The following is a 12,526-nucleotide window of genomic DNA, read 5'->3' as shown; positions in this document are numbered from 1 at the left end:
CCTGCCCGAGCCTCTTCTGCTGAGACTGCCCTGTTGAACCTGGTCCAGGGTAATTCTTCCGTTGGCGAGTACGCCGTACAATTCCGTACTCTTGCTTCAGAACTATCCTGGAATAATGAGGCCCTCTGCGCGACCTTTAAAAAAGGCCTATCCAGCAACATTAAAGATGTTCTGGCCGCACGAGAAATCCCTGCTAACCTACATGAACTCATTCATCTAGCCACTCGCATTGACATGCGTTTTTCCGAAAGGCTTCAGGAGCTCCGCCAGGATATGGACTTTGTTCGCACGAGGCGTTTTCTCTCCCCGGCTCCTCTCTCCTCTGGTCCCCTGCAATCCGTTCCTGTGCCTCCCGCCGTGGAGGCTATGCAGGTCGACCGGTCTCGCCTGACACCTCAAGAGAGGACACGACGCCGCATGGAGAATCTCTGCCTGTACTGTGCCGGTACCGAACACTTCCTGAAGGATTGTCCTATGCGTCCTCCCCGCCTGGAAAGACGTACGCTGACTCCGCACAAAGGTGAGACAGTCCTTGATGTCAACTCTGCTTCTCCACGTCTTACTGTGCCTGTGCGGATATCTGCCTCTACCTTCTCCTTCTCTACTATGGCCTTCTTGGATTCCGGATCTGCAGGAAATTTTATTCTGGCCTCTCTCATCAACAGGTTCAACATCCCGGTGACCAGTCTCGCCAGACCCCTCTACATCAATTGTGTTAACAATGAAAGATTGGACTGTACCATACGTCTCCGCACGGAGCCCCTCCTAATGTGCATCGGACCTCATCACGAGAAAATTGAGGTTTTGGTCCTTCCCAATTGCACTTCCGAAATTCTCCTTGGACTACCCTGGCTTCAACACCATTCCCCAACCCTGGATTGGTCCACTGGAGAGATCAAGAGTTGGGGCCCCTCTTGTTTCAAGGACTGCCTTAAACCGTTTCCCAGTACTCCTTGCCGTGACTCTGTGGTTCCCCCTGTAACCGGTCTCCCTAAGGCCTATATGGACTTTGCGGATGTTTTTTGCAAAAAACAAGCTGAGACTCTACCTCCTCACAGGCCTTATGACTGTCCTATTGACCTCCTCCCGGGCACTACTCCACCCCGGGGCAGAATTTATCCTCTCTCTGCCCCAGAGACTCTTGCTATGTCTGAGTACATCCAGGAAAATTTAAAAAAGGGCTTTATCCGCAAATCCTCCTCTCCTGCCGGAGCCGGATTTTTCTTTGTGTCCAAAAAAGATGGCTCCCTACGTCCTTGCATTGACTACCGCGGTCTTAATAAAATCACGGTAAAGAACCGCTACCCCCTACCTCTCATCTCTGAACTCTTTGATCGCCTCCAAGGTGCCCACATCTTTACCAAACTGGACTTAAGAGGTGCATATAATCTCATCCGCATCAGAGAGGGGGATGAATGGAAAACGGCATTTAACACTAGAGATGGACACTTTGAGTATCTGGTCATGCCCTTTGGCCTGTGCAACGCCCCTGCCGTCTTCCAAGACTTTGTTAATGAAATTTTTCGTGACCTCTTATACTCCTGTGTTGTTGTATATCTGGACGATATCCTGATTTTTTCTGCCAATCTAGAAGAACACCGCCAGCATGTCCGTATGGTTCTTCAGAGACTTCGTGACAATCAACTTTATGCCAAGATGGAGAAATGTCTGTTTGAATGCCAATCTCTTCCTTTCCTAGGATACTTGGTCTCTGGCCAGGGACTACAAATGGATCCAGACAAACTCTCTGCCGTCTTAGATTGGCCACGCCCCTCCGGACTCCGTGCTATCCAACGTTCTTTGGGGTTCGCCAATTATTATAGACAATTTATTCCACATTTTTCTACCATTGTGGCTCCTATCGTGGCTTTAACCAAAAAGAATGCCAATCCTAAGTCATGGCCTCCTCAACCGGAAGACGCCTTTAAACAGCTCAAGTCTGCCTTTTCTTCGGCTCCCGTGCTCTCCAGACCTGACCCATCTAAACCCTTCCTATTGGAGGTTGATGCCTCCTCAGTAGGAGCTGGAGCGGTCCTTCTACAAAAAAATTCTTCCGGGCATTCTGTTACTTGTGGTTTTTTTTCTAGGACCTTCTCTCCGGCGGAGAGGAACTACTCCATCGGGGATCGAGAGCTTCTAGCCATCAAATTAGCACTTGAGGAATGGAGGCATCTGCTGGAGGGATCAAGATTTCCAGTTATTATTTACACCGATCACAAGAACCTCTCCTATCTCCAGTCTGCCCAACGGCTGAATCCTCGCCAGGCCAGGTGGTCTCTGTTCTTTGCCCGATTTAATTTTGAAATTCACTTTCGGCCTGCCGATAAGAACATTAGGGCCGATGCTCTCTCTCGTTCCTCGGATGCCTCGGAAGTAGAGCTCTCTCCGCAACACATCATTCCTCCTGACTGCCTGATCTCCACTTCTCCAGCCTCCATCAGGCAAACTCCTCCAGGGAAGACCTTCGTCTCTCCACGCCAACGCCTCGGAATCCTCAAATGGGGTTACTCCTCCCATCTTGCAGGTCATGCGAGCATCAAGAAATCCGTGCAACTCATCTCTCGTTTCTATTGGTGGCCGACTCTGGAGACGGATGTCGTGGATTTTGTGCGAGCCTGCACTGTCTGTGCCCGGGATAAGACTCCTCGCCAGAAGCCCGCTGGTCTTCTTCATCCTCTGCCTGTCCCCGAACAGCCTTGGTCTCTGATTGGTATGGACTTTATTACAGACTTACCCCCATCCCGTGGCAACACTGTTGTTTGGGTGGTCGTTGATCGATTCTCCAAAATGGCACATTTCATCCCTCTTCCTGGTCTTCCTTCAGCGCCTCAGTTGGCAAAACAATTTTTTGTACACATTTTTCGTCTTCACGGGTTGCCCACGCAGATCGTCTCGGATAGAGGCGTCCAATTCGTGTCAAAATTCTGGAGGGCTCTCTGTAAACAACTCAAGATTAAATTAAACTTTTCTTCTGCATATCATCCCCAATCCAATGGGCAAGTAGAAAGAATTAACCAGGTCTTGGGTGATTATTTACGGCATTTTGTTTCCTCCCGCCAGGATGACTGGGCAGATCTTCTACCATGGGCCGAATTCTCGTATAACTTCAGAATCTCTGAATCTTCCTCCAAATCCCCATTTTTCGTGGTGTACGGCCGTCACCCTCTTCCCCCCCTCCCTACTCCCTTGCCCTCTGGTTTGCCCGCTGTGGATGAAATATCTCGTGATCTTTGCACCATATGGAAAGAGACCCAAAATTCTCTCTTACAGGCTTCATCACGCATGAAGAAGTTTGCTGATAAAAAAGAAGAGCTCCCCCCATTTTTTCTCCTGGAGACAAGGTATGGCTCTCCGCTAAATATGTCCGCTTCCGTGTCCCTAGCTACAAATTGGGACCACGCTATCTTGGTCCTTTCAAAATTTTGTGCCAGATTAATCCTGTCTCTTACAAACTTCTTCTTCCTCCTTCTCTTCGTATTCCTAATGCCTTTCACGTTTCTCTTCTTAAACCACTCATCATCAACCGTTTCTCTCCCAAACTTGTTTCTCCCACTCCTGTTTCCGGCTCCTCGGACATCTTCTCCGTAAAGGAGATACTGGCCTCCAAGAAGGTCAGAGGGAAAACTTTTTTTTTAGTCGATTGGGAGGGTTGTGGTCCTGAAGAGAGATCCTGGGAACCTGAGGACAATATCCTAGACAAAAGTCTGCTCCTCAGGTTCTCAGGCTCTAAGAAGAGGGGGAGACCCAAGGGGGGGGTACTGTTACGCCGAGCGCTCCGGGTCCCCGCTCCTCCCCGGAGCGCTCGCTACACTCTCGCTACTGCAGCGCTCCGGTCAGATCCACTGACCCGGTGCGCTGCGATACCGCCTCCAGCCGGGATGCGATTCGCGATGCGGGTGGCGCCCGCTCGCGATGCGCACCCCGGCTCCCGTACCTGACTCGCTCTCCGTCGGTCCTGTCCCGGCGCGCGCGGCCCCGCTCCCTAGGGCGCGCGCGCGCCGGGTCTCTGCTATTTAAAGGGCCACTGCGCCGCTGATTGGCGCAGTGGTTCTAATTAGTGTGTTCACCTGTGCACTCCCTATTTATACCTCACTTCCCCTGCACTCCCTCGCCGGATCTTGTTGCCATTGTGCCAGTGAAAGCGTTTCCTTGTGTGTTCCTAGCCTGTGTTCCAGACCTCCTGCCGTTGCCCCTGACTACGATCCTTGCTGCCTGCCCCGACCTTCTGCTACGTCCGACCTTGCTTCTGTCTACTCCCTTGTACCGCGCCTATCTTCAGCAGTCAGAGAGGTTGAGCCGTTGCTAGTGGATACGACCTGGTCACTACCGCCGCAGCAAGACCATCCCGCTTTGCGGCGGGCTCTGGTGAAAACCAGTAGTGACTTAGAACCGGTCCACTAGCACGGTCCACGCCAATCCCTCTCTGGCACAGAGGATCCACCTCCTGCCAGCCGGCATCGTGACACCGGCGTTGCCCGGTTTTTCCTTCCTAATCCTTGTTGGGGAGGAAAATCAACAAAGGAGGAAGCTTTTGACTTCATATCCCATCCTCATATATTATTGTCATATCCCAACCCCATATCCCTTTCTCATATCCCATCCTCATATATTATTATTATATCCCATCCTCATATCCCGACCTCATATCCCGTCATCATATCCTGTCATCATATCTCGACCTCATATCCTGTCCTCATATCCCAACCTCCAATCTCGACCTCATATCTTGTCCTCCTATCCCGACCTCCTATCTCAACCTCATATCTTGTCCTCATATCACGACCTCATATCCCATCCTCATATCTTGACCTCCTATCCCGACCTCCCATCTCAACCTCATATCCTGTCCTCATATACCATCCTCCTATCCCGACCTCCTATCCTGTCCTCATATTCCATCCTCCTCTCCTGTCCTCATATTACATCCTCCTATCTCGACCTCATATTCAGACCTCATATCCTGACCTCATATACCATCCTCATATCCCGACCCCATATCCTGTCTTCATAGTCCGACCCCATATCCTGTCACCATATCCCATCCCATCTTTGTGAGATGGAGTGTGGCTTGCAATCCGGACCGACACATTCACAAGGAGTTGCAGAGCGGAGCTTGTGGAGTAAGGTACTGGAAGTCCCATATACTATCATGGGACTTAAAACAAAAACCCATCTTTAATATAAGGGTGTAGGTAAGGGTTAATTTAACTATTATATATTTTTATTTGACATATAAGTAATATGTGTACCAGGTATTGAAATCTCTCCAGCCGTACGGAAGTTATGTGGGAACATACATTTCCCATAAATTTGCATGGGACTTTTAAACAAAAATCCTGACCCTCACAAATGGGGGTAGTTAAGGGTTAAATTAACTATCTTATATTTTTAGTGGGTATATAAGTAACATGTGACCAAGTATTATCGAAATATCTCCAGCCGTTTGGAAGTTATGCAGTAATATATATTTCCCCATAGACTTGTATAGGACCTTAAGCAAAAACCCCGCCCCTGGCGAATGGGGGTGAGTAAGGGTTAAATCACCTATCCTATGTTTGTTGTTGACATATAAGTAACATGTGGCCAAGTTTCATGTTAATATCTTTAGCCGTTTGGACGTGATGCTGGAACATACACACACACACATACATACACACATACATACACACACGCATACACACATACACACACACATATACACACACACACACACACACATACATACACACATACATACACACACACATACACACATACATACACACACACACATTGGGGGAGATTTATCAAAACCTGTCTAGAGGTAAAGTTGCTGAGTTGCCCATAGCAACCAACCAGATCACTTCTTTCATTTAACAAGGTCTCTGCAAAATGAAAGAAGCAATCTGATTGGTTGCTATGGCCAACTCAGCAACTTTTCCTCTAGACAGGTATTGATAAATCTTCCCCATATAGATATAAACTCTATGCATTAAGCTCACGTGCTCCCCCTAGTGGTGGCAGCAGGCACTACTAAATTCTATATCTTTGTAGGTCTTCAGAGCTCTGTATCAGAAAAAAAAGAACTCCGATGGCTATAGATATCTATAAAAAAATGTAAATGCTGGATATTCACTTGAAGTTTAATCAATCGGCTTAGATCACAAACATGAAGGATTTTACTGCTCATCTTTAACAATGATACAATGTCTCAAGGTTTGATTTCCTATAAATGTTTGTGATTCACCACAAAAGAGTAAAACTTATTATTATTAGATTATTTATTATTTGATTTGACAATAAATAATTTAGCGTGGCCTTTGTAGGTACAATGGCAGTATGGATGATTAATCTCCCTCTGTCGTGTCTCTTTCAGATGTAGATGAGTGCACATTGTACGGATCCTGCAGTCAGACTTGTAGGAATACACAGGGGTCTTACACATGCAGCTGTGTGGAGGGCTACATCATGCAATCTGACAACCGCTCCTGCAAAGCAAAAAATGGTAAGTTCTATCGACTGAGTGTGATAAATAATAGTTGTTGTGCAATTCATGTCGGAAGTATTGTTAAAGTGTATGATTATAAGAGGGGAATAAAATGGACTCTATATCTAAACACAAGTAAGCAGAAGGAATTGCATAAGCCCTATTAACTATGTATCTGGAAATTATCTCTTCTATCTGTATCATTACATATACATCATATAATCTTCATCTTAAAACTTCACTTACACTGTTGGTTTTTAATTATTTTCTTACTGAATGAAGCGTCTATAACTTTTTCAGGAGTGAACTTGCGGCCTTTGACTTTGAACCTAATAATTTACAAACAGAATCTTAATTTTTTATATACTTTAAAATTTCATCATAGATATGAGATAGATAGATAGATACAAAATATTATAGTATTACTCATCCAATATTAATGTCAGGTGCCAACACTTCAGACCCAACCAAAGTCCATCTAAATAGCAAAACAACAGCTCGGCAGTCCAATATGCAGAAATATCAAGTTTGAAAATGGTTCCAGTGAGGAACTGAAACGTTGCTGCTATGATGTTAGACAATAAATACACTTTATTTTTCTGCATATTGGACTGCCGAGCTGTTGTTTTGCTATTTAGATAGATAGATATGAGATAGATAGATAGATAGATATGAGATAGATAGATAGATAGATAGATATGAGATAGATAGATAGATATTCACAAAATTTCAACAGAGCAGCACATCCAAGGGAATAAAGAGGTGCCAGCAGCAAGGTAGCTCGGTCCAGGCAGTCACACATCCAATGTAGTAATCCGCAGCACTCAATAGATAGATAGATAGATAGATACATATGAGATAGATAGATACATATGAGATAGATAGATACGAGATAGATAGATAGATAGATAGATAGAAGATAGATAGATATTAGATAGATAGATAGATAGATAGATAGATAGATTGATATGATATAGATAGATATGAGATATATATATATATATATATATGAGATAGATAGGTAGATAGATAGGTATGAGACAGATAGATATGAGATAGATATGAGATAGATAGATAGATAGATAGATAGATAGGTAGATAGATAAATAGATAGAAAGATAGGAGATAGATAGATAGATATATAGATGGATAGGAGATATATAGATAGATAGGTATAAGATAGATAGATAGATAGATAGATAGGTATGAGATAGATAGATATAAGATAAGATGGATTTTTTGTAACAGATATGTAAATTGGTATTGGATTATGCTATGTGGTATACAGTAGCATCCATAGCAAAAGTATTTTTTATTGGAAGGAAATTTTCGCTTGTGGTATATAGTGTGAACATAGACCAAAATTTCATATTCACTTTCCACTACATCTTCATCTATGTTGGAATCCTTGGAGAATCGTAGTGATTGACGGGTGTTCTGAAGTTAAATCTGCTAAATGTTGTGAGCACTTAGCAAGTTGTTCCTGTGAAAATGTTACCTAGAAGGAATCTAGAATTAAAATTATCCAATTCCCCCCCCCTCATAATAAGTGAATTTTAAGCAGCAGATGGAGGGATGAGTGTTAAATCTTCCAATGTATTTAAATATAGAAATGCTTACCTGAAAATTATAGTCATATTCCATTTAAATAAATTATTAGCTGCGGTTCAACAATTTTACACTGTAATAGCTTTGCTTTCCCGATATACATTACAGTTCAATTAAAATATACTTCCAATAGCCGTATTTAATTAAACATCTCAGTGTCAAGAATTGAGGTTGATGAATTAACTTGACCTCTTTTTCTTTAAATTACATTTTTGTTCAAACACTTCCTGCCTTTAAATCAGCTTTACACCAATGATACTGTTGGCACTATTTTCTGCTCCATATCCAACTAGATTTTATCGGGAAGTTATATGGATTTTCCATGTAGGAACCGCAAAATCTGTCAGATATCGAACTTTTATAAGAAATAAGTAACAAAGCATCTTAATGATGACTATGGGATAGTATTGTGGTCATGCTTTGTGACCCTAAAGCTCCTGGTGTTTTCTGTTCATTGATACTCTGATTTCTGTTGCAAGGTCTTATGGATTTTCCAGATAGTAAGATTTTGTTTGTGTTAACTGTAAATAAGTAAAATAAATATGTCAATGATTTCTATGAAAGAGTGTCGTGAACATGCTTTGTGACATACTGCATCTGAGGAAGGAGAATAAAACTCTGAAATGTGTTAAGCAGATTTGTTTGCTTTCCGACTGTTTTTAAACAATAAGAAAATATTGGAATATGATGCCATTAGCAATCTACAGTGGGACAAAAAAAGTATTTAGTCAGCAGCCAATTGTGCAAGCTCTCCCACTTAAAAAGATGAGAGAGGAATGTAATTTTCATCATAGGTATACTTCAACTATGAGAGGCACAATGAGGAAAAAAATCCATTAAATCACATTGTCTGATTTTTTAAAGAATTTATTTGTAAATTATGGTGGAAAATAAGTATTTAGTCAATATCAAAAGTTCATCTCAATACTTTGTTATATACCCTTTGTTGGCAATGACAGGGGTCAAACATTTTCTGTAAGTCTTCACAAGGTTTTCACACACTGTTGCTGGTATTTTGGCCCATTCCTCCATGCAGATCTCCTCTAGAGCAGTGATGTTTTGGGGCTGTCGCTGGGCAACACAGACTTTCAACTCCCTCCAAAGGTTTTCTATAGGGTTGAGATCTGGAGACTGGCTAGGCCACTCCAGGACCTTGAAATGCTTCTTACGAAGCCACTCCTTCATTGCCCGGGCGGTGTGTTTGGGATCATTGTCAAGCTGAAAGACCCAGCCACGTTTCATCTTCAATGCCCTTGCTGATGGAAGGAGGTTTTCACTCAAAGTCTTACGATACATGGTCCTATTCATTATTTCCTTTACACGGATCATTCGTCCTGGTCCCTTAGCAGAAAAACAGCCCCAAAGCATGATGTTTCCACCCCCATGCTTTACAGTAGGTATGGTGTTCTTTGGATGGAACTCAACATTCTTTTTCCTCCAAACACGACGAGTTTTTACCAAAAAGTTCTACTTTGTTTTCATCTTACCATATAACATTCTCCCAATACTTTTCTGTATCATCCAATTGCTCTCTAGCAAACTTCAGACTGGCCCTGACATGTACTGGCTTAACCAGAGGGGCACGTCTGGCACTGCATGATTTGAGTCCCTGACGTTGTAGTGTATTACTGATGATGGCCTTTGTTACTTTGGTCCCAGCTCTCTGCAGGTCATTCACTAGGTCCCCCCGTGTGGTTCTGGGATTTTTGCTCACCGTTCATTTGATCATTTTGACACCACGGGGTCGGATCTTGCGCGGAGCCCCAGATTTAGGGAGATTATCAGTGGTCTTGTATGTCTTCCATACTCTAATAATTTCTCCCACAGTTTATTTCTTCACACCAAGCTGCTCGCCTATTGCAGATTCAGTCTTCCCAGCCTGGCACATGTCTACAATTTTGTTTCTGGTGTCCTTCGACAGCTCTTTGGTCTTGGCCATAGTGGAGTTTGACTGTTTGAGGTTGTGGACAGGTGTCTTTTATACTGATAACAAGTTCAAACAGGAGCCATTAATACAGGTAACAAGTGGAGGACTGAGGAGACCCTTTAAGAAGAAGTTACAGGTCTGTGAGAGCTTGTTTGTAGGTGACCAAATACTTATTTTCCACCATAATTTGCAAATAACTTCTTAAAAAATCAAACTGTGGGATTATATGGATTTTTTCTCATTATGTCTCTCATAGTTGAGGTATACCTATGATGAAAATTACAGGAGTCTATCATCTTTTTAAGTGGGAGAACTTGCACAATTGGTGGCTGACTAAATACTTTTTTGCCTCACTGTAAGTACACTCTTTTGGGTGTTTGTGCCAAGATTCCATTTTTTTTTTTTTTTTTGCTTACATTGAGTTCCAGCTGTGCTATAGAAGAGTTTTGTGAGCGTGCTTTGTGACATATTTAGAGGAGGATGGAGGGGGATCTTTTCCATTAGCAATCTTGTGTAGGCCTGTGTTACTAGTCTTATAATTTTGGTGTTACTTTCATTGTTATTCTCCCCTCAATCACATGAGATGCCTGCCGACTCAATCCTCAATGTACAAATTTGGAAAGTAAAAGATAAAATAAAATACATTAACATTATCAGCCTGTTGTAAATGTTCAATGATCAGTGTAAAAAAACGGTGACATGAAAATGTGGCATATTTTTTTTTCCTGATTGACCTCAAAGACACAGGAAATCCTTTTTTTTATAATTGTATATTGCATGTGTGGCTTTTTCTTTGCAGAAATCTAGTAGGAATTTAAAATAATAACAATAATAATACTAATTATTTATATATATATATATATATATATATATATATATATACATATATATATATATATATATATATATATATATATATGTATGTATATATATAATAATTATTAATTTTTTTCGGGGGGGGGGGGGGGGCATCCTGCCTGATATATACAAAGTGGCTCTGGAGGGATAAATAGATGATAATAGATGATAGATAGATAGATCCAGCACCATGCAATTCATGGCCACACGCTCTTGGAGTATGAAACCCAAGAACAAATTAGGAAAAACTATCAGCGCAGGAGGGAATGGTCTCATTCTGTATACAGATCAGTCTTCAGAGACCAGGGGAATATGATTGAAGCAGTGGAAATTCTTCCTTTAAATCTTGTCACATACAATTTAGAAATTCAAAGAAGTAAATGCCTAGAATGTCTGATGCGTTTCACTTTAATCTCCTTTAATAATCAAGATTAGAGGCTTATGCAGCTTGAAGTATATTCGAAAAATAAGTTTATATAGTGGTGGCCAAAATTTGAATAGTGAAGAATGTGTCAAATAACATTGTCCTGACACTGGCATCAGCGAGGCATTTTATGCAATGAATAAATGTAGAGAATTCTGTTTTTCTTCTCCTCTACATAATTCATTAAATCTGTCAACCCCTCTAGGTTGAAAGGAACACACTCTATACAAAATGTAACAAGTTGGAATCAATAATGTGTTTTAAAGTTACGTTTCAGACTTGATTTTTTATTTGCCTTTAGGCGAGGAACAGAAAAGCTTAATTTGCCTTTGAGTTACAGGATACCTGCGCAAGAGATCTCATGACAGAAAATACACAGGTCTTCAGAAATTCACAACTAGTTACACGTAATATCTGAAGATTTAATCTCTTCAGGACGCAGGGCATATGCATATGCCCTGCATCCTGAGTCCTTACAGGTCGGTACAGGTATGCCTGTGGGAATTTCGGTCCCCGGCACTAGCCGGTCGGGGACCGGACCGGGATGCCTGCCAAAATCATTAAGTAGGCATCCTCGCACATTGCCGAGGGGAGTCCTGAGACCCCCCATGTCGGCGATTGCCGCAAATTTATGGCGATTCCTGGTCACACGGGTCTCCGGTGACTCGGAAATTAAGAGGGATCGGGGTGTCAAAGATACACCTGATCCCCCTGAAAGAATAGGAGTGAGGTGGTAGGGGTGCCACCCCTCCTATCCCTGCTATTGGTCGGTCAGAAGCGACCATCAATAACAGATCGGGGGTGTGGCTGGTGTTAAAGTTCGGTTCCCCCGTTCTGCCCACCCACGGTAGTCAGGGTAGAACGGGGAAACTGTGGTGTGACCGGCGGTGGCAGTGGAGGTCCCTTACCAGCAGCGATCGGTGGCCAACGATCCTCTTCCTGGTGCAGCGTGCGATGATCCTGCTGACTACAGAAGACGGTGAGTTGTTGCCTAACAAAATCTGGAGGGCTACAGTTTGGAGACCACTATACAGTGGTCTCTAAACCGTAGGCCTCCAGGTTTTGCAAAACTACAATTCCCAGCATGCCCAGGCAGCTGTTTGCAGTTTGGGCATGCTGGGATTTGTAGTTTTGCAACAGCTGGAGGGCCACAGTTTGGAGATCACTGTGCAGTGGTTTCTAAACCGTGGCCCTCTAAATCTTGCAAAACTACAACTCCCAGCACGCACGAACAGCAAAAGGC

General features: G+C 43.1%; 1 protein-coding gene across 7 annotated transcripts in view; it reads left to right on the top strand.

The window, feature by feature from the left end:
• LRP1B (LDL receptor related protein 1B) overlaps positions 1-12,526 on the top strand; it is a 1,569,499-nt gene that overhangs the window by 643,094 nt on the left and 913,879 nt on the right. For all 7 annotated transcript variants that reach the window (XM_056534716.1, XM_056534714.1, XM_056534720.1 and 4 more), the window contains one exon: positions 6,356-6,484. In XM_056534716.1, coding sequence (XP_056390691.1) covers positions 6,356-6,484 — 129 coding nt within the window. The remainder of the gene's footprint in view (positions 1-6,355; positions 6,485-12,526) is intronic.

Source organism: Hyla sarda, chromosome 8, assembly GCF_029499605.1.
Source record: "Hyla sarda isolate aHylSar1 chromosome 8, aHylSar1.hap1, whole genome shotgun sequence".
Classification (NCBI taxonomy): Eukaryota; Metazoa; Chordata; class Amphibia; order Anura; family Hylidae; genus Hyla; species Hyla sarda.
Note: the sequence above shows the minus strand (reverse complement) of the source record. Positions and strands in the feature narration are given on the sequence as shown.